We start from the raw sequence: 22,106 nt of genomic DNA, 5'->3' as shown, positions 1-22,106 counted from the left end.
ACTATATCTAACTGATGTGAGGTCTGCATTACAAAATCCAGGAAGCTTTAGTTTTTCTTCTCTTAATTAAAGTGAAACTTAATTTTTCTCAACATGTGATAGTGCTTAGGCGAGCAGATGTTGATGACTTGTTTTTCCAGTTGGGTGGAAGTACTCTCCTGGTCTTGTATTAACGAGGCAGCCTGTGGATTCTACTTTCAGGAAGCAAGAGGCAGAATTTTGCATCCTTATTCTTTCTGTGGTAGTTCATAAGAGTAGATTTGTTCAAAAGTCCGAAAACACAATCACATACATATGAAGAAGAGACTTGCAAGTTCAATTACTATTTTGCTGTCCCTTCAAGGACCAAAGGAAAACTAATGGCACTGGCATGTTCAATAAGTTACATGTACGGGGGTTGATTTCTTTTCAAAAATATAAATCAAGCGTTTTTTATATTTTTTAGAGATTATAACTTTCCTAGTAAAGAAATGTTTTGAAGACGTATTTCCCAAACAAATCTATTTGAGGAATAATCATGTAAATTCTCAAGTCTGTAGATACATTGTCATTTTGTGTTTCTTTGTCGATTAATAATGACACCATCATCAGTCAAACAGGTAAAAATAACTCCCTGATTTGCATGAATTCAGCAGCCCTGAAGAACAATATATTAATACAGGATACAAATAGGTAATATTTGTATTTTACGGGAATTTAATCCATCCATCCTGTGTGATTAGTAAGCGTAAATCACAGCTTGTGAGAGCAATTCACCGTAATACCTTATGCAGACTAGTTTGGGCTTGATTGTTTGCACTTTTGGGGAAAGCACCCTCTTCAGGCATAGAGAAGGAGCACCGTTTTTCTCAGCTGAAGATACTGGAGAGCTTGTAGACAGTAAGCTACTATTGATCCGATTAACGTTATCAATCTTCTTTAAAAGCTTTCATTTGTTCTCTTTTTAATTTTTTCATGGCAAAGGGAAAAGTATGTGCACTTGATATAAAAAAACAACTGCTGAAAGAAACTGGTATATATATGCAAATATGCTACAGAACTATATTCTTCCCTACACTCCCATACTCTGCCAGTGCACTTAGGACCATGTTTACTAAGTGCTGCTTTTCCACCAGTTACAGTATAATGAATCATCTATCTATCCAACCGTTTCAGTGCTGGGCAGGAACAGGGGGGGACGGACTCCCGGAGCGATCACATGGCGTGCCCAGGACCTGGATGCCAGAAATGGAGGGTGCTCCTCTTTCATTTGGATCAAGCTGCCCCCTATCTCAAGGCAAGCTGCCCCTAGAAAACTAGCAAGTGCCCAAGGTGCACCTGGTATCAATAGGAGCTCACGTCTACCATTTATGCCATGAGGGGGCTGTGACGTTTAATTATTGAACTGTGTATTACATTTAAACCTGAAGTCTATTTGTAGATACATTAAATAAGACTGCAAATATTTACTCATATTTTCCCAATATAAAAATATTAAAGAAAAACATATCTGACAAAATTATTCATACAAAATGAGGATATTTGGGACCCCCTGCCCCCCCAAATTAAGAATATTAGATAAGATAAATTATAGCAATGTAGCTTTGGCGTATTGTTTCTGATAATAACTAAGCTTTACAAGTACAACTAAAGCCCATGTAAATGTCAATATGACTGAATGCTCACACTGCAAAGTTATGCAATTTCCTTGAGCCATGTCGATTATGTCACACCGGTTAATGTTTAGGTACGGCTATAAACAATTCTCATTGTACTGGGTGTTCATGCTTTTGTTTGCTGAATGTATGTATGCCAGAAGTCAAGTTACATTGGAATTTATTTGTGGGAGAAAGAATGTTTATAGCACCCAGAGAATCAGATTAGTGGGAAAGGAACTAATTGTAAGAGCTCGACGCTATAATACCCATAGCCGATTTTTTTTTACAGTTTAATTCTCAGTCTACAACTGTCCTCTTCCTGAACTAACTGTAAGACTTTCCCACACATGTAAAATGTTAGTAACTAAAGCTTCAGCACAGTGTTCAGTTTTCTGGTGATTTATATCAGGCATCAATTTGAACTGAGTCAGGAGATTTACAACACAGGAATCTGAAAACTGACCCGAGTACCCAATTGCATTCTTTGATGGCGGCATTTAGCAATAATATCACACTCATAGAACGAAACAGATCCCTTCCAACACACGTCTCTTCACTGTGATCTCATCCCAGTGCTAATATTTAAGCTATTCCTTTTATACACATTTTGTACCAGTGACTATCACTTTCCTGTTTAGTCTGATGTCTAAAAGTGCACACTGTTTTATCTTGTTCAAGTAAATAAATAGCATTCAAATTGTAACTAAAAGTAAAGCTTAGTGCCATATTTTAAACCTTTACCTGTTCCTATAAACATTACATCATATTGACCATCTTCTGCTTCTACTCGATCGACTACGATCTGTGTAAATTGATAATCCACATCTGTTTTGATTATGATTGGACGGTTGTTGATAGGAAAAACAGCGTTGTACATGGCCGGGTGGCTTCTAGCAAACATGATAACATCGTCTGGGAGATCCTTTGTTGAGTCAAAGCCTCCAAAGGTCTTGCTTGGACACTGTGGGCATAAAATAAAATATAATCTTATTATAAAATGAATACCACCAAAAATCTAGATTTGAACAGAAAATAAACCAGTTTGACTTGGTGAAACTTTAAAAATTCTGTGTTTTGATATTTTCTAATTGGCTGTATGCCAATTTTGCAGAATTTGGGCTAGTAAAAATTCCGTATTGCATATGCGATAGTTTACTGAAAAGCTGTAATAAAATGTAAATGACAAGTTTTCCCCCATTTTTACATACAGGTAAACAAGTTCAAAAAGCTTTAAAAAAAAGCGTAGGTGACAGCCACAATAACAGCGTCTATTCTGTCCTCCTAGCTTCATTAGGTCAGTGACATTCCTTCCTCTGCCAGGTCTCTTCTCCTCTTTAGTAATTGATCATCTTCCTTTATCACTTGCTCTCTTAAATACTATATACATATTCATGTACAATACATTTGAAACTAGTTTAAAAATACAATATTTCATGCTCAGCTAAAGCATATTACGTGTGCCCTTACGTAAATACAACCGCTAACCACAAGTAGCCCCCAATTTGATTCATAATCTATATTTATAGTCAAGAAAGTTTCAATCCGACAACACTTGGAATCCCGTTATATTTGGGAGGAAAAACCGGATGTCTCGTACATCTGGAGCCATTCGAATAAGTACAGTACTAACAAATCTGCATCAGCTCCCACCAATTAGTTTCACTCCATAGTTTATTAGTTAGTCAACAAAGAGCATCTCATGTGAGACCAGATATTAGCAGCAAAGTGACAAGCAGAATTACATATGTTACCGTGATAAATCATTTAAGCATTTACACAAAAACACTATTGTTTTCATTTATTGCATTCATAGCAATTGACACAAGATTGAATACTAATGTGACTTAGTCCAGAGTATTTAGTTTCCAGTTAAAATAAGCTTCAGGTCACTTTCCCATTGAATGTGCATTACGCTTTAAGCTGAAGGAGGGCAATACTCTTTGTATGCTGTAAATTTGTGTCTATTTGTAATGTGATTTTTTTGTTACATGTGTACAGTAAATTCCTGCAGAAAAGGATCCCTAAAGGAGATCTAGGATTCTCTTAAAAATACAATGGGGGAAAAAAAAAATCAATTCTCTTTGTTTTAACCTTGATCCAAATGTATTAATAATTAAATAGTAATGAAATAAAAAATCAATACTGTCCCAAATAAAGGCCCATTCCTATCTTCCCCTTGTTCTCTGAATGAAGCAAATACCGCTAGAGAAAACTGCACAGAAAGCAAAAGCATGTTAAAGAAATTAAAGTGACATCTAAAATTCTAGTAATTAAACAGCGTATTTCATTATAATCTTTTTTTTACCCCTCCCTAGCACATCAGTTTGGCTGAAATAGTTCATTGATTTCTTATATTATTTTCCACTGGACAGGTTACATTTTCACAATCTGTAATGAAGTTGATTTTCACAGGACTCAGTTGAAATGTAAATGTACTGTAACTTTCATGGTATAACATTTACCACAATACATTCATTATATTACATTTGACTTCTGATGTGGAAAGGGTCTCAGCCGGGCAGATAGCGTGCAGTGCTCCACAGGTATATGCAGAACGTGATTTCCCCTACAAGACCAGAATATGACATGGCTATTATGTCATGGGTTCCCTCCAGTGCCAGATCCCATGATGTGGGAGCCAAAGTCATGGGGAACTCAAGGGGTTAAACTGCCATGGTGCCGATAGGGGCACTATGGCGCAGAAACTCCCACTGACTTCAATAGGAGTTTTCCGCGTGACAGCGTTCTGATTGGCTGCTATTGCCGTTTAATGAATAACCCATTATTTAGCAAGACAAAAGTGCTATTATTCTGGTGCAAAACAAACTGCACTAGATGAATCAAAGTACAAAAAACAACCAAAAAAAAGATTTCTTTAAAATATATAAGATGGTGCACATTTTTGGACACAGAATGTCACCATTTCTGCCTTGATCCATATGCTCCATAACATCTAAAACAAAGTGCAACAGGCATTTCCGGATCCAGTGATTAGTTTATGAAATGATAGTGATTACTCCAGCTACACTCAAATCAAGATGATATACTGTAACATCTTTGATTACACCCTTTTTATCTTGTCGTTGACATTCAGCAGATCAGTTTATAGCCCCAAGGAAAATAAGCTGCACAAAAGAGCAAAAGCAATCAAAAGCTTCTTTGGAATTTCTAAAATAGTTTTGGTTAAATACGACCATGAAAGCACATACATTTAGAATTTAAACTGGTTCTTTCCATGTTCTTTTTTTTTACAGGGTTAAGAACAGTCAGAATCACTATATTATTTCTGATCACATACCACAAATTGCAATAGCCCCCCCCCCCCCAAATATTGTGGTGGGTATATTAAAAGTGAAATCCTACCAATACCAGCAAAAATCTACAAGAATGTAAAGCAATATCTGCAGCCAAGGAAAATAATATGCATTTCGTACGCTAATCTTTATAGATATGTATAGTAAGGGAATTCCTTTACTTTGCCAGACAAGGATACGCTGTATGTAAAAGACACCATTACCTTTTCATCCGTATTATAAGCTGTGTTGTGGATTTGTTTCTGTCGATTTTATTTTGCAGAAATGCTGATATAAACAGATTTTTTTCAATTTTTTTAATCCTTGTTTATTGACAAAATTGTTTACCAGAAAAGTGATAGAATGTGCATTTTCTTTATAAATACAGTTCTGTCTAACAGTTTGTTGGTATGCTGAGTCCTTCTTTCCTTCGAAAAAGTTCATAGAAACATTGAAATTTACATCAGTTAAGAACAATTTGGTCCACATAGAACTCATTAAATATTTAATGTGGTCCATAGTCTCTCCAGACATTACTCTATCTGCCACCGCAGGGATCCGGTGTCTCTAACCATTAGGGGTATTGAACATATACCAATGTCCCATATCGGAGGTGATAGATTCAAGAAGCTATGTTTGCGAGAGACCTTTTGGATATATACACTGGATACTTTGGCACCAAAAGGGTTTAATGAACACATAGATACCAGCACACTGGTTTAGTGTTTCATAGCCCCTGTGTTTTCGTTCAATGACTGTATCATCTTTGGTGGCATATATAACACCTAATAACTCCTTTTAATATGCGTCTGTGCTTATTTCTTTGGGAAATATATATATCTCCATTTCCATATCTCACCACTTAGGTCATTATTAATATCATCATTTTTGTTTCCATTTTTATGTTTTATTTTTATTTTTAATTGTATTTTTATTTTTCATTTTATTTATTATTTATCTTCATTTCAGTTTTTATTATTTTTATTTTTTCATACATTTTTCAGTTAATGACCTTTATCTCATTCTGCATTTTTACATTGTATACTGGTTCATTCACCTTATATCTTCTCATTATATATATATTTATATATATATTTTTATTTTTATTCATTTTTCATCTTCTACACAATATTATATTCATTAAACCTACAGCAATATAGTATATTTATTATGTTACAATGTATAATTATACCCTATTTATGTATATTTCCATTATGTTTTAAGTGAGTTTAGCAGTAGTATCATATATATACTGTTGTTATTGTATAATATAGATCATATGCATGTTTTATATATGTTTGTTATATGTATACATTGGGTGCAACACTTTTATCATGTTTTATGCCACTATTTATTGTACCTCATGTTTTTATGTCCACCTCCTTTCCCCCTCCACCCCCTTCCCTTCCCTCCACTTTCCCCTTTGACCCAGCCCTGCAAGAGTTAATGGTTTTTATCATTAATTAACATCCAAGTGTTCTATGTGCATCAATTGTACAGGTGTATATATATTTGGCAATTCTCTTAGTTCAGCTCAACCCCTGAGGAAGTCGCATATCGCGACGAAACGCGTAGGGAAGGAGCTAGTATTGGACTTATTATATCCATTTACCATTCATGAACTATCTATGAACTTTTTAGTTTATTAGTCATCAGTTATACGATTCCATTTGGAGCCGGCGTTTGGATTATTCCATGGTGACGCAAGAAGCCTGACCTCTGTGTCAGCATCCTGTTACGTGGAGGGGACCCACACTCTCGCGAGATCTATTTCCAGGAGGAGACTAGGTGCGCGCGCACCCACCTGGCGTTCGTAGCAAGAGTGTGTAGGACATGCCAGTACCATCTCTCCACAGAGGCTCCATCGTGGTGACTACAAACGATCTTATATTCCTGTCTTTATTTTACCTGCACATTGTAAGTGTCCGTGATTCATCTACACGTCATTTTTAATATTAAATTACAATTTTACGCTATGGGAGCCGCGCTGTTTTCTTTTTGATATATATATATATATATATAACACATATCTAGCCATAAAACACATCCACACCGGGGGAAGGAACAGCACAGATAACATTCCAAGAGACACTGTTTTTAAGTAATCCATGCTTCGTTCATTGTAACATCGCCGGAAGAAGAGATCAGTGTATCTCGAAAGCTCGCACAAATAAAAGCATTTCGTTAGCCACAGAACGGTATCATCTATTTATTTTTTGATTATTGAAGCTCGGCTAACACGGTACTGATACCTCTATATATATATATATATATATATATATATATATATATATATATATATATATATATATATATATATTGATGGTGCCATTAACGAATGAGCCCCCAACTAGATTAACAAAAGCAATATGTATTATACATTAGTAATAGATGTTACTATCTGTTTTCAGTTCACATGATATTGCACTTACAGTTCCCGGGCGAGGGTATGGAACTCTTCCTTGATATGGCACCCACTGATAATTTGGACCATCTCTGTGAGCATAAGGACCCAAAAAAACTCTCCGCACATCAGACAAGCTGTACATACACACAGCTGATCCCTTGAAGACATTACTAGAAGAAAAAAAATATATCTTGTTTATAACATTATGTTAGAGTAACATTTTCACAGAAATACAAATGCGCAAGTTCATTCGAGGCTCAGCTAAGTCTCAATAAGACAGATTCATTTTTTTTAAAGTCCCAAGTGCTGTATGTCCCAGGACAAACTTAAAAACAAGAGGTAACTCTCAATGAATTACTTCCTGGTAAAACATTTAAAAAATAATAAAAATAATAATATATCCCATCAAACCTCCCTCCAAAAAAACTTATAGAAAGATACGGTGTTAAAAAACGAGCACGCCATAGATACCTGGGAGATATGCAAATGAGATAGTGTGGGTTGTGAGTCATTTACATATACTTTGCATATCTCCCAGTTATCTAAGGTGTGCTGCTTTTTGAGCACAAGTATTTCTCCCTCTTTCTCTCACTCTCTCCCCCTCCGAAAAATCATATTTCAGGGTCTGGGCAAAACTGATTTTTCAAAATCCGCAATGGAATTTAAGATTGCAGCCAATGGCGGATTAGGAAGCATCTGCGCCCAATTTGTTACTGTCAAATCCGCCTTCACATTTTCATGTGCAGATAGGATTCTGGTTAAAAAAAAAAAACAATGCGGAAAATCCACAGATCGGATTTGGACAGATTTTCAGCCATCTCTAATTACAAAGACCTTAAGTTTGATGTGTACATTAAACCAATCGAATCTATGGCCATTGAATATTAAAGTGAAATCTAAAAATCAACAGTGTTAGCAAAATTCTAAACAACAGTTCTATGTTGTTCGGATTTTGAGGAAACGTAATTTCAGGATACTAGATCAACAATACCTTTTTTGTCTTTATTTTTTGTTTTTCAGATGATTAAAACTATATTTTTTGTTTTAAACATATATTAAACAACATTTCATGATCACCTATATTTATTTATTTCAACATGTATTTTTTTGTAGCCATTTCCAATCACGTACTAGTTTAGCTTTATCTGACCATGAGTATCTCTATATTTAGTATATTTCCATCAACTGTTTTATTCCTAATTGATGCATATGTTTTTGACAATTAATTATTAAAATGTGACTTCGACAACAATTTATTGGTCATTAATCATATTTTATTTGTATAACAAATATACAAGCACAAGGTCAAGAATGACTGTAACCAGCATGAAAACTTGTTTTAGATTTTCTTTTAAATAAAATAGGTAAGGTTACATTTTTAGAGCAGCTACCTATTCTATGTTCACTATCTTGCTGCCATACACAATCCCTGCCATCTCTAACCCCAACACCACCACATCATAACATATATACTGTATGCACTGTAGCCCCCTTTCCCCGTGTCTAGGGTGACCATCTGTGCTGCTATACCGGAGTGGCAAACAGGAGGCCTGATCCTCCGCCAATGGGAGCCTGGAGTATGTGTAATGAGTATACTAACGACGCCTCCACCTGGGAAGGATCCTCACACAGTAGGAGAGCCCCTCCCAAGATCATACAGTTTGTACTGACACACAGGAGTATATGTAACAGTATTTACTGGCAGTAATTATACTAAGTATGTCTGAACACCAACCCCGAGGATATCCCCACAGAACTTGGGTGAAGTGGCACCAGTGTCCCTGTGTCCAGGCCACAAAGGCCTATCCCACCCCAAGTGTGAGTCAGCGCTGCCCACGTGAATGGTTGGTGCACTTGTAGAGATACCTGCCTGGGCGCACCAGCCCCGGGTATTGCTGATTGATAACACACAAACAGTCAATCTGTCAACCGAAGATCCGACTCCACGGGGGGTGGGTTCCCGCTGGATTTTGCCACCAGAAGAAAGTCTCTATCAGCGTCTCAGTGGTCTGGTCTCAGACCACGGCCATGCGCACCACGTGGCATCCGTCACCAGTGCAATAATAATAGCCCTAAAAGTCTAAGGGGAGCGTCCCTATCTGGAGCCTTCCCTATAGTACACAAGCTAGTTGGTCGGGGCCTAGCTGGGACCTGAAGGAGGTATTCTGGCCTAATCCATAGTCCAGTGGAGGACTTCTCCCTGGACCTTACCTATCCTCTTGCTGTCCTGCTTCCGACTGTCGTGCTCCTCAGCGCGTCAACAGTATCCTTTCCCCTCCTCCATTAACCCTGAAGCCCTATTGGCTGTGCTGCAACAGGTACAAGCAGCCCAGGGGGCTGCTGGGACTTGTAGCCCCTTGCGGAGCCTTGTTTGTAACGGCCGCCACAACTACTGGGACCACTACGCATGTGCGAGTGTCCCTGACATGGTGGCGCCCTGCAGTGGCATTCGCCGCGGGTCTCCGGTGACCCGCTCACCCGGCATCAACCTCCCTGCACCGGAAGGTAAGAGGGGGGTGAAAGCAAAAGAACCAGGGGACCAGAGGTTACCTGGTTACATATATTTTTATGCACCTGTGGAAGACTAACTATTGAGACATTTCTCCCTCCATTACAGAAGTAATTGAGAAGTTTCACAGCTAGTGTTAGGACCGGCAAAGTGGTCATCCCGTGACATGACTGCAGGCTTATAACACTTTGGCCAAAGAGTTTAACTAAATGACCCATACTTATGAGAAGACAAACAGTATTTATCTATATTTTTGTTGTTATATTGGATGTAGCATTGGGATTCTTTGTCTTTTATTGTACACTTTTATTGCTGCACCACATGAACACGCCTCCAGTTCAGCATTTCACATATTTGGTAGCTTTATATATGCAACGGTGTACATCAGATAGTGATACCAGATATCCATCTTACACACTGTGTATTATATTGTGTTTCTGTAGTTCTGCCATACCCGATGAAGGACCCCGAGAGATTCGAAAGCTTGTGACATAAAGGTATCACTTACTTGTTGGTCCAATAAAAGGTATCATATCACCTACTTCCTCTCCCTCCTTTGTTACTACATCAGGTAGTGATACACACAAAAAATATCCATAATGATCAAATAATAAACCATTTTGTGTCGACTGAAAAAAAACATCATCAATGTTGTACCTTGAAGTTGTAAATACCGCGTAGACGACTGGGTTTTTGAGGTCCTTTGAGTTCATTAAATACACGTCCTCTGTAGCAAAAAAACACAGTATGAGGGGAAAATGTTTTCATACTCAACTCCTGGAACTACAAGTCCATTCCCAAGTACCCCATCGATCACTGTACATTTCTGACATATACATATTACACACACAAATAACCGTATACTTACGTAATTCATCAAAATGGGTATCGATACCATTAGGACCAGGCACAGAACATATCAGTCGTGCTTTGAGGAAGGTTGTCCATTTGTTAACTAAACTTCTGTGCCCACCAAAGTCATTCTGCAGAGAAAGGTGTATGGTTAGGATGCTACAAGTCAGGCAAATTGGTAAGAACAAAATCTCCCAGTTTGCATTTACTGTTACACACTGCTCTGGTTCTGTCAATGCTTAACCTTTTCAGTGCCAGAAGGGTATGCAATACATTGTATTTCAGGTATGTTTGGCAGCAAAAAGGTGAGGTAACGTTAATATTTTCTTCTTCTACTGCACTGGGCAATGAGTTGTGGAGGCACAAAGAGCCCATTCTCTGTAGAACTCATTTTTGTGCCTGAGGCACATGGAGAAAAATGAACTTGGCCAGGGAGCTTAGGTGAGGATTCAAACCAGGCCCTTGCTTCTATGTCAATGTCATTGTTTTTAATACTAAAATAATAGTCATATACTGGAACACTTTTCTCCAAGTGGGATTAATAGTGCTTAGAATTAAAGAATAGTGTGCAGGATTTTTTCAGACACAGTCCTTGCCCGGATGAGTTTACAATCTATGTTTTTGGTGCCCGAAGCAGAGGGATATAGGGTGCCTTGCCCAAGGTCACGGAGCAGGAATCAAATCAGCTTTTGAAACTCAGTGTCATTGTTTACAGAGCCAGCGTCTTTACTCACTGAGCCACTCTTTCTCCTTAGAGTAAGTGGGGACTATTCTAGTAGCTGCGATATTATAAATGTCAATACCGTAAGTAGCGAGGGGAAATTCTGAATTGTGATTGCTGTATTCTAAAAGATTTTCCACTTCTAAAATATACATGGTGTGGAAATGCGAGAAGGGCTTTTACAATATGGTGATTTGCATATCTAAGCGAAAAGAGCAATTTTCTCACAGATATGCACTTCTTGCAGCTACTAGAATAGGCACTGAGCGAGTCCTTCAGCTCTAAACACTGGAAGATCCTACAGAGCAAAAAGTGCACTAATAATAATAATAATAGCATGTTCTTGTATAGCGCTTCTAGTTTTACGTAGCGCTTTACAGAGACATTTTGCAGGCACAGGTCCCTGCCCTGTGGCAATCTATGTTTTTGGTGCCTGAGGCACAGGGAGATAAAGTGACTTGCCCAAGGTCACAACAGGTTCCCCTGCTTCAAACTCAGTGCAAGTCAGTGTCGTTACTCACTGAGCCGCTCCATCTCCACTACCGGCCACTACAGCATTGGAAGAGTCAGACTTTGAAATAATGAAATAATTCTGCGGCAGAGTGTTAGCGTGTGTAGTCTCCAGGGGGAAAAAAAAGAATATTTACATTTGGAAAATGTTTAAAATGTGTTACTCACACTATATGGATTTATGATTTCTGTCATCAATGCACACACTTTCAGAGGAGTTCTTGATGAATAACATATACAAATGCCATTGGGCATAAATGTATGTATGTATGTAACTCCCAAACACTTCAAACATCTGGCACCATGTTCCTTATTAAAAAAATAGTAACATATCTTTTTATGATGAATGTGAAAAAATATTTGACAGCAATGTGTTGCCAAATTTTTATCACTGGTATAAAAAAAAATATGTCAATATTTCATAGCAACTAAGAGGTTTGATAAATCCTATTCTGTTTGTTGATAACACCAAAAAGCTGTTGTTAGAAGATACACGTCGTAGTGTATGCACGGCAGGAGGACATTCATTTTGTGACCTCTACAGAACAATAAAAGAGAAATCACTGCAGGCTATAGGCTGTGCATAATGGCATTCTGATAAGAGCCAGATGAGAATGTGAGGAACGGGGCCTAACAGGAGAATGTTACAAACATAACTTTGATGAAACAGCAGCTTATTAAGGCAGCAATCACCCCATTATTGGCTTTTGCTTTCTTGTTTTATAGATCTAGGTGGGGCTTCCAGAGCTAAACCAAACTGTTCTTAGCTCAGAGGAACTTCTGGTACCCAAACAAGGTAAATACAGTATCTCGGGAACTGGAGGGTTCTTTGGAGCAATGATACTGCTGTTAAGTTTGGACATCCCCGTTTCAATTATGAAAGAAGAAGAAAACTTAAAAATAAATAAATATGGGGAATTGTTGCTTTAAATATGATAAACAGTATATATATATATATATATATATATATATATATATATATATATATATATATATATATATATATAGATATAGAGAGGAACCTCGCTCTAACCCCTGATATATATATATATACAGTTATATTTCCATTTTTTAAATATATATATATACCCTATTTCCTCAATTCTAAGACGCACCTTTTTTTCGATTTTCACATGTCTGAAATCGGGGTGCGTCTTAGAATCGATGTATTAAAAAAAGTGTCTACAGTACTAACCCCTTCTTTTCACTTAACATGTTTCAGGAGAGGTCCCATGTCAGCGGAGGACGAAGTGAGCGGCGGCGGCAGGAGAGGTCCCACGTCTGCAGATGGTTGAAGATGGCAGCGGGCGGGAGTGCAGTGGCGGCGGCAGGACAAATCACAAGTCTGCAGGTGAATGAAGATAAGACAGCGGGCGTGCGGTGGTGGAGGCGGCTGATAGATCATAATAGCAGGAGCAGAGCGGCAAAGGGGAATGGCTTGGGAGGTGCACACTGTAACACCGGAAGTTGACCGGTGTCTGACTTCCGGTTTCAGTGTGCACCTCCCAAGCCGTTCCCCCTATGCCGCTCTGCTCCTGCTCAGCTCTCCTGCTATTATGATCTCCTGCCGCCGCACCCCACCGCACGCCCGCTGTCTTCATATCTTCATTCACCTGCAGATTTTGGACCCGTCCTGCTGCCGCACACCCACCCGCTGTCCATCTTCAACCATCTGCAGACGTGGGACCTCTCCTGCCGCCGTCGCCCGCTTCATGGTAAGTGAAAATTTAATTTTCCTCGATTGTAAGGGCCAAATCGATGGTGCGTCTTACAATCGAAGGCGTCTTACAATCAAGGAAATATGGTATATATATATATATATATATATATGTATATATATATATGTATATAATAAAAGCGAGCTGGCACTCCAATAGAGATAATATGGTCCGGTGCTCGCTCCATATACATAGTATATACAATATTGCGATCCCCACCAAAATAGCAATCACCAAGCAGCACTCAGATATAAATGATTCAAATCAGTAAATCAGTGTATTAAAACACAAACATGACACACAAACTCTAACGTTTCGGTCCCAGCAAGAGAACCTTCCTCAGGGAACTGCACTAAACAAGAGAATGAATCTGCATCGGTACAGCATCACACGCGGAAAAAGAGACAGTCCAGTCGGCGAACATTTCTCTGACTCTGGCCATAAGATGAACGATCTGAAGGTGGCCATACTCAAAGGTAATCTTACAACACCGAAAGAGAGCTGGTTGCATGAATACAACCGCCTGTGGCGGAGGGGCGCCTGGCCATTTTTAGAAAAAAGGTTGGCCCCAATATTTTGCATGCTCTACACTCAACAAACAGGCACCGCTCACGCTGAGCAGGTCGCTTTACCACCCCTATACTCAGCAAGCGTCTGGCTTCTCTCCCCCACCCCCACAAAACAACTTGCCCCTCTTCCCGCTTCTAGCTCAACATCCTGGGGCCTAGGTCTGTCAGTGTGCAAAGGCAAGGGTAGAGATATGTGTGACATAAGAAGCCCTAAGTCGAAGTGAAGAGGTGGCCAAGGGTTAAGTAAGACATTGCAGAGAAGGCATTGTTTGAAGCAGAAGCCTAATATACACAATTTGTTTAGCAAAGGCAACAATGATTTCAACAGGAAATTATTTCTGTTATCTGATACAATATAGATTATGTAGTGTGGGGAGTGGTGCTCACATAATCACATATGGTTCTATAAACAACTTGTTGGTTTCTATTGATAAATGTCCAGATGCTAGTGAGCTGTCCAATAAAAAAGATATAGGGCCTCATGCAGTAAGCCCCGATAAGGCTTTTTCGGCATTTTATAGCCGTTTTTTGCCCTCCTGATTCAGTAAGCCCCGATAAGTGGGAATTATCGGCAACTTTTCTTCCGAAAAAATTTTTTTCGCCACCCGGCTGCCGATAAGCCACTTATCGGGACTTTTTTTTCCCGCCTGAATTCAGTAAGCCCCGATCAGCTTTTTGGTGCTGATCGGCAGGCCAGATTGGAGATTTTATGGCCAATCCAGCCTGCCAACTAAAGTTGGCAACTTGCTGAAGGAGAAGCATCGGCAAGGGCGACACTTAGGAAAAATCAGCCCTTTTTCCTGCCTGTGATTGATGCCGGGGGTCTCCGGAGCTGATACCCGCACCGGAGCCCCCCGGCATGCATCCGAGGCAGGAAAAAGGCATTTAAAAGCCACTTCATTACCTTAGCGGCTAACCGCTAAGGCAATGAAGGGGTTAACCCACCGTGCCAGCGTTATTGTGGGTAGCGGGGATGGGTGAGGGGGGTATTTGGCCCTGGGTGTGAGTTTAGGACTTGCGGGGGGGATGCGGGGGCACTTAACCCCTTCACGACCGTAGCGGTTAATACCGCTACGGTCCTGAAGGGGTTAAGGCCTCCCGCTACCCAACCGCAAGCCCTAAACAACCACTGTTGGGGCTAATGCCCCCTTCACACACCCCCACTACCCACAATAATAAAAAAAAACACACCCCAGCCCCACAATAACGAATTAAATAAATAATTAAATAATTATATATATATATATATATATATATATATATATATATATATACCCAACAACACCTATACCCCCCTAACATACAGTATAGTAATGGGCAGAATGACTATTATCCACAAATGGATAATAGTGCAGTTGTCCATTTACAATACATACACAACAATAAAGACTTTAAATACATATAGCACTCACCCATGTCCCACTGCCACGATGAAGGCCATCCTCATCTTCATCCTGCCCATGCCCCATCCACTTCTGCAAAACAAACACAAGAATTACAACATCCAAATTAATGTCCCCTAACCCCTTAATCACCATAGCGGTTATTAACCGCTACAGTTATTAAGGGGTTAAGCCACCATCACCCACATACCCTCCCCCACAAAGCCCCCCAACCACCCTCACCCAATACCCACAGGGGAGTCCTACCAAATACCCTTGGGCCTAATACCCCCTCCCCCAGCACATACAGTACAATAATGTGCCAAATAACTATTATCCACATAGGGATAATACATTATTTGGCCATTATTAAACACATTCAATAACGTTAAAATGTAAAGAAACTTGTACTAACCTCATCAATAAGAAGTCTCCGTCGCCAGCATCATCCTTGGGGTCCGTTGCCAACATTAGAAATAGCCACAACATTTCAATATCATTAACATAACACTGAACCCCTTAATCACCTTATCGGGTACTAACCTGAAAGGTAATTAAGGGGTGAAGCCATCCTGCAATGCCTACAACAGTTATGCATAATATCCTCAGTGAAATAAAAACCAATTGCCTAACCAAATTCCATTTAATCATTCAATCTGTAGGCTCACATGCCTCATAAAACATTGCATTTACAGTGTATACATGTAGCATAACATGTAAACTGCATATACACGCTGCAAATCAATGTTAACAATACAATAATGCCACTCAAATCGCCATACATCACAAGAAGTATATTATTTAATACAATAAACTCACCATCAATGAATTACCACACATCAATTACATCCCTAAACAATTAAAATACCATCCATACCAATTACACAATGAACTAAAGCTATCCTAACAGAGAACAACTTCAAAACATAGTCAAAAGTACACCAACAATTACAATATAATAAAGCAAGGCTTTCCATATCCTACTGTACGGCCTGGAAGCCCAAAACTTACATCTGTCTAAAAATAAAATACATTTAGCACACATCAATGCATAGCCACAATGATTAACAATACAGAATTAGAAGCTTTAACAACACTATCATTTCTTACCCTGTATATATATCTGTACACATACATACAGACATACATACAGTGGGAAGAAATGATATGCATTGTAAAAAATGAAAACATGAAAAAGCAACACAAAAAACAGTTACATTAAGTACATTTCTTTATTTAACTTACCATTACTTGCCCCCACCGACTCCCGTTGATCAGCTTACTCACGAACCAATCCACGACACCATCCACGACACCATCCAGGAACAAATCCACGAACCAAACCAGGAACCAATCCAAGAACAAGTGCAGGAACCAATCCAGAAAGCAAGCCACGAAGAAATCCAAGAAACAATCCACGACACGATCCAGGAACAGGAACCCATAAAAGAAAAAAAACATAACAAATTAAACATTAAAATAATAAAACATGACAATCAAGGGTTGTACTAGTTTTATTCTTAGTGAATCTGTATTACAATACCTTGTTCCGGGTCTTCTTGACGTCCGGTGCCACGCCCTGGTCTTCAATCTTCAGGAGGAGGTCCGTCCTCCTCGGCATCTGCCTTCAAAATGAGACGACATAGGCTTTTATAGGCCTATGACGTCACATTTGTCGTCATATGGTTCCCACGGCCCTGATTGGGCCGTGAAAACCATGTGTTTTGGCCGATGTAAAAAAATTGATGACGTCACTTAAAGGCAATGCCAGCACAGCCAATCAGAATGGCTTTGCTGCTATTGCCTTTAAGAAAACGTCATGAAATGACACATGGCCGGACTCACATGGTACTTGAACCAATCAGAGTAGGGATGGAGTTCCCACGCTCTGATTGGCTGGCTTACCATGTGAGTCCGGCCATGTGTCATTTCATGACGTTTTCTTAAAGGCAATAGCAGCAAAGCCATTCTGATTGGCTGTGCTGGCATTGCCTTTAAGTGACGTCATCAATTTTTTTACATCGGCCAAAACACATGGTTTTCACGGCCCAATCAGGGCCGTGGGAACCATATGACGACAAATGTGACGTCATAGGCCTATAAAAGCCTATGTCGTCTCATTTTGAAGGCAGATGCCGAGGAGGACGGACCTCCTCCTGAAGATTGAAGACCAGGGCGTGGCACCGGACGTCAAGAAGACCCGGAACAAGGTATTGTAATACAGATTCACTAAGAATAAAACTAGTACAACCCTTGATTGTCATGTTTTATTATTTTAATGTTTAATTTGTTATGTTTTTTTTCTTTTATGGGTTCCTGTTCCTGGATCGTGTCGTGGATTGTTTCTTGGATTTCTTCGTGGCTTGCTTCCTGGATTGGTTCCTGCACTTGTTCTTGGATTGGTTCCTGGTTTGGTTCGTGGATTTGTTCCTGGATGGTGTAGTGGATGGTGTCGTGGATTGGTTCGTGAGTAAGCTGATCAACGGGAGTCGGTGGGGGCAAGTAATGGTAAGTTAAATAAAGAAATGTACTTAATGTAACTGTTTTTTGTGTTGCTTTTTCATGTTTTCATTTTTTACAATGCATATCATTTCTTCCCACTGTATGTATGTCTGTATGTATGTGTACAGATATATATACAGGGTAAGAAATGATAGTGTTGTTAAAGCTTCTAATTCTGTATTGTTAATCATTGTGGCTATGCATTGATGTGTGCTAAATGTATTTTATTTTTAGACAGATGTAAGTTTTGGGCTTCCAGGCCGTACAGTAGGATATGGAAAGCCTTGCTTTATTATATTGTAATTGTTGGTGTACTTTTGACTATGTTTTGAAGTTGTTCTCTGTTAGGATAGCTTTAGTTCATTGTGTAATTGGTATGGATGGTATTTTAATTGTTTAGGGATGTAATTGATGTGTGGTAATTCATTGATGGTGAGTTTATTGTATTAAATAATATACTTCTTGTGATGTATGGCGATTTGAGTGGCATTATTGTATTGTTAACATTGATTTGCAGCGTGTACATGCAGTTTACATGTTATGCTACATGTATACACTGTAAATGCAATGTTTTATGAGGCATGTGAGCCTACAGATTGAATGATTAAATGGAATTTGGTTAGGCAATTGGTTTTTATTTCACTGAGGATATTATGCATAACTGTTGTAGGCATTGCAGGATGGCTTCACCCCTTAATTACCTTTCAGGTTAGTACCCGATAAGGTGATTAAGGGGTTCAGTGTTATGTTAATGATATTGAAATGTTGTGGCTATTTCTAATGTTGGCAACGGACCCCAAGGATGATGCTGGCGACGGAGACTTCTTATTGATGAGGTTAGTACAAGTTTCTTTACATTTTAACGTTATTGAATGTGTTTAATAATGGCCAAATAATGTATTATCCCTATGTGGATAATAGTTATTTGGCACATTATTGTACTGTATGTGCTGGGGGAGGGGGTATTAGGCCCAAGGGTATTTGGTAGGACTCCCCTGTGGGTATTGGGTGAGGGTGGTTGGGGGGCTTTGTGGGGGAGGGTATGTGGGTGATGGTGGCTTAACCCCTTAATAACTGTAGCGGTTAATAACCGCTATGGTGATTAAGGGGTTAGGGGACATTAATTTGGATGTTGTAATTCTTGTGTTTGTTTTGCAGAAGCGGATGGGGCATGGGCAGGATGAAGATGAGGATGGCCTTCATCGTGGCAGTGGGACATGGGTGAGTGCTATATGTATTTAAAGTCTTTATTGTTGTGTATGTATTGTAAATGGACAACTGCACTATTATCCATTTGTGGATAATAGTCATTCTGCCCATTACTATACTGTATGTTGTGTATTGATGCTATGTTTATTGGGGGCATTTGTCCCCAATAAACATGCTACTATGCGTTAACCCCTTCATTGCCTTAGCGGCTATCCGCTATGGTAATGAAGCAGCATTAATGTATTTTAATAATATTGTGCGGAAGCAGGAGGCCCCCTGAGCTGAAGCGCATTTATTTGTGGCTCAGAGACCCCCTGCCTCCCGAGTTACAGGCCCCGGTTTGGGCCATCGGTTACAGTGTGGACGCCATGTTAATTGCGGGGACGCTATAAACATGGCGGCGACACTGCCACCCGATGACACATACCGAGGCCTGTAACTCGGGAAGCAGGGGGTCCCTGCTCCACAAAGCAATGCGGTTCAGCTCAGTGGACCCCCTGCTCACTGTACAGTATAATTAAAAAGACATTCATGCTGCTTCATTACCGTTGCACATAGCCGCCAAGGTAAGGAACGAGTCTTTATTGATGTGTGTGTGTTTTATTTATACTGTACATGTGCAGAGGGTCTCCGGAGCAGAACAGCATTGGTTTGAGGTCCGGGGACCCCCTGCCCCCCGAGATACAGGCCCCTTTATGGGGTGCCGGTATCCCTCTGGTTTGTTTACAGGTCGCGGTCACGTGATCGGGACCTTTAAACGCCGAGGGATACCGGCACCTCATAAAGGGGCCTGTATCTCGGGGGGCAGGGGGTCCCCGGACCTCAAACCAACGCGGTTCAGCTCCGAAGACCCCCTGCACATGTACACTATGAATAAAAGTTGTTTTTAAATACTTTTTTTGGTGCCGAAGTTTGCGCTGAGAGAGCGACTTGTCTCTCTCAGCTGCAAACATCTATCGGCACCAAAGGCTTATCAGGAGCCTTATCGGGAGCCAGGCTGTATCGCCACAGCTCATCGGCAGCTTTGCTTTCGCAGTGCTTCAGCAGGGATCGGAAGGATTCGGCCCTTACTGAATACTGCGAGGGCAAATCGCCCAAAAAAAACATTTTCGCAATTCGTGCCGAAAATTTTGTATCGGGGCTTACTGCATGAGGCCCATAGTGTCACTTGAAAGGGATGTGTGTCTATTTAGTGGTGTCCAACTGACAGCCATATAGTTGAGACACAACAATAAGCACCCAATCATATAAACAATATATAGTTCAATTAGAACAGTGTATAACAGGGCACCCTGGCCCGTTACCTGTCAGCTTCAATGACAATCCTGTAGCATCCACAGCGTGCAGTCTGGAGTGTTGAGAAGATTCCAGTGGAGTAGTTAGTAGCAGAGCACAGCAAGTCGACATCCAAACTCAGGTTGGTACCTTGATAAAGTGCTCCACCATGAAACGCGTAGGCGCATTCATCTAGGCCATCTTTTTTCTGCTTGCAATTAAACTTATGTCAATTCTGAGTTGCCCTGGATCTTTCTGATTTTTTTCCCAAGTTTGGATGTCGGCTAGCTGTGCTCTGCTACTAACTACTCCACTGAAATCTGATACAATATGCATGTTTTGTCACACTAGACATGTTACTTCTAACTCTTGAACAGAGACAACATTGGATGTTTTACAGGTAGAGGGGTGAATTGCTTTCTACTGGATCAATGTACTGTATATACAAATATAGGATGAGTATCTGTCGTCTACATTTAACATAGGTTGAAAATGGTAACATTTAATAATATTTAACCCTATGTGTTGTAAAGGTTATGTGAACTGTGAACTGTGAACTGTGAACTGTGAACTAGGTTTCATGTAGGCCTAAAAACTAAATGTCATTCTTACTTTACAGATGGTAATAAGTTTTGAGCCAAAAAGTAAAAGTATATGTGTGCTGATTTAAACCCGTTTTTTGTGTTTTACTTAAAAGAATAACATACTTTCAACATTAAAGGTCTCAATACACTTCACAAAGTGTATCAAAGGATATAGAATGGTAATATACTCTAAGACAAAGTATATGCAGCATCACCTACTTAATCAAGTATATCATCTCATTGTTACATTAGGTATTAATGAATTTCAATTGTACCTTGCATAGTTGTCCTATTCGAGCATGTGTGGCCTTTCCAGTGTGTTCCCCATCTATTGCATTTTCACGAAAGAAAAAGTAGACTTTATCATCTTCTGGATTGTCGCTCTCTGGGACTAGATAGGCACCAACAAACCTAGGATCTAGACATTAAAAAAAAGTTACATTTCCTCAGCTCATTTAAAACATATAATTTTCTTAAATAACTCTAATTTCAATCGTCCACAAAACACCAGTGCAGGAAAGTTTAATTAAATTCATATATGTTTGTCCAATATGAAAACAGAATAATATACGTTAGAATTAAAAATTTAATGTGTTGTCCAATTGTTTGCTTATAATTGCGTGGTAGCAGAGTTACAAACCTGTGCATTTTAATTCACCATTTATAATGATCTTGGTTCTGAAATGTTTTACAATTATACATATACTATATGTGTCTCTAGATAACTTTAGAGTCAGGGCATGCCAGACTCATGAATGGGTCTCTTATAAGTCTCTTATTTTGCATGCTGCTCTAACAACTGTTTCTTTTTTCTGGTTCTAAACATCTTCTATTATTGTATGTAATTCATAAAGTGCAATAGATATGTTTTGCCAATTTATGGAGTGCACTTTTTGTGCTCTATCTGGGTTTGCATTTCCAAGTTTTTTTCAATATCT

The 22,106-nt window shown here is 39.4% G+C and overlaps 1 protein-coding gene across 3 annotated transcripts in view; it reads right to left on the bottom strand.

Annotated features, from left to right (window-relative positions):
* The window catches only part of SEMA3A (semaphorin 3A), a 280,469-nt gene that overhangs the window by 58,986 nt on the left and 199,377 nt on the right, over window positions 1-22,106 (bottom strand). For all 3 annotated transcript variants that reach the window (XM_075599556.1, XM_075599555.1, XM_075599554.1), the window contains exons 7-11: window positions 21,444-21,586; window positions 10,715-10,829; window positions 10,504-10,573; window positions 7,363-7,507; window positions 2,379-2,598 (exon numbers count right to left, since the gene is read on the bottom strand). In XM_075599556.1, the coding sequence (XP_075455671.1) occupies window positions 2,379-2,598; window positions 7,363-7,507; window positions 10,504-10,573; window positions 10,715-10,829; window positions 21,444-21,586 (693 nt within the window). The remainder of the gene's footprint in view (window positions 1-2,378; window positions 2,599-7,362; window positions 7,508-10,503; window positions 10,574-10,714; window positions 10,830-21,443; window positions 21,587-22,106) is intronic.

The sequence above is a fragment of the Ascaphus truei genome, chromosome 5, assembly GCF_040206685.1.
Source record: "Ascaphus truei isolate aAscTru1 chromosome 5, aAscTru1.hap1, whole genome shotgun sequence".
Lineage (NCBI taxonomy): Eukaryota > Metazoa > Chordata > Amphibia > Anura > Ascaphidae > Ascaphus > Ascaphus truei.
Note: the sequence above shows the minus strand (reverse complement) of the source record. Positions and strands in the feature narration are given on the sequence as shown.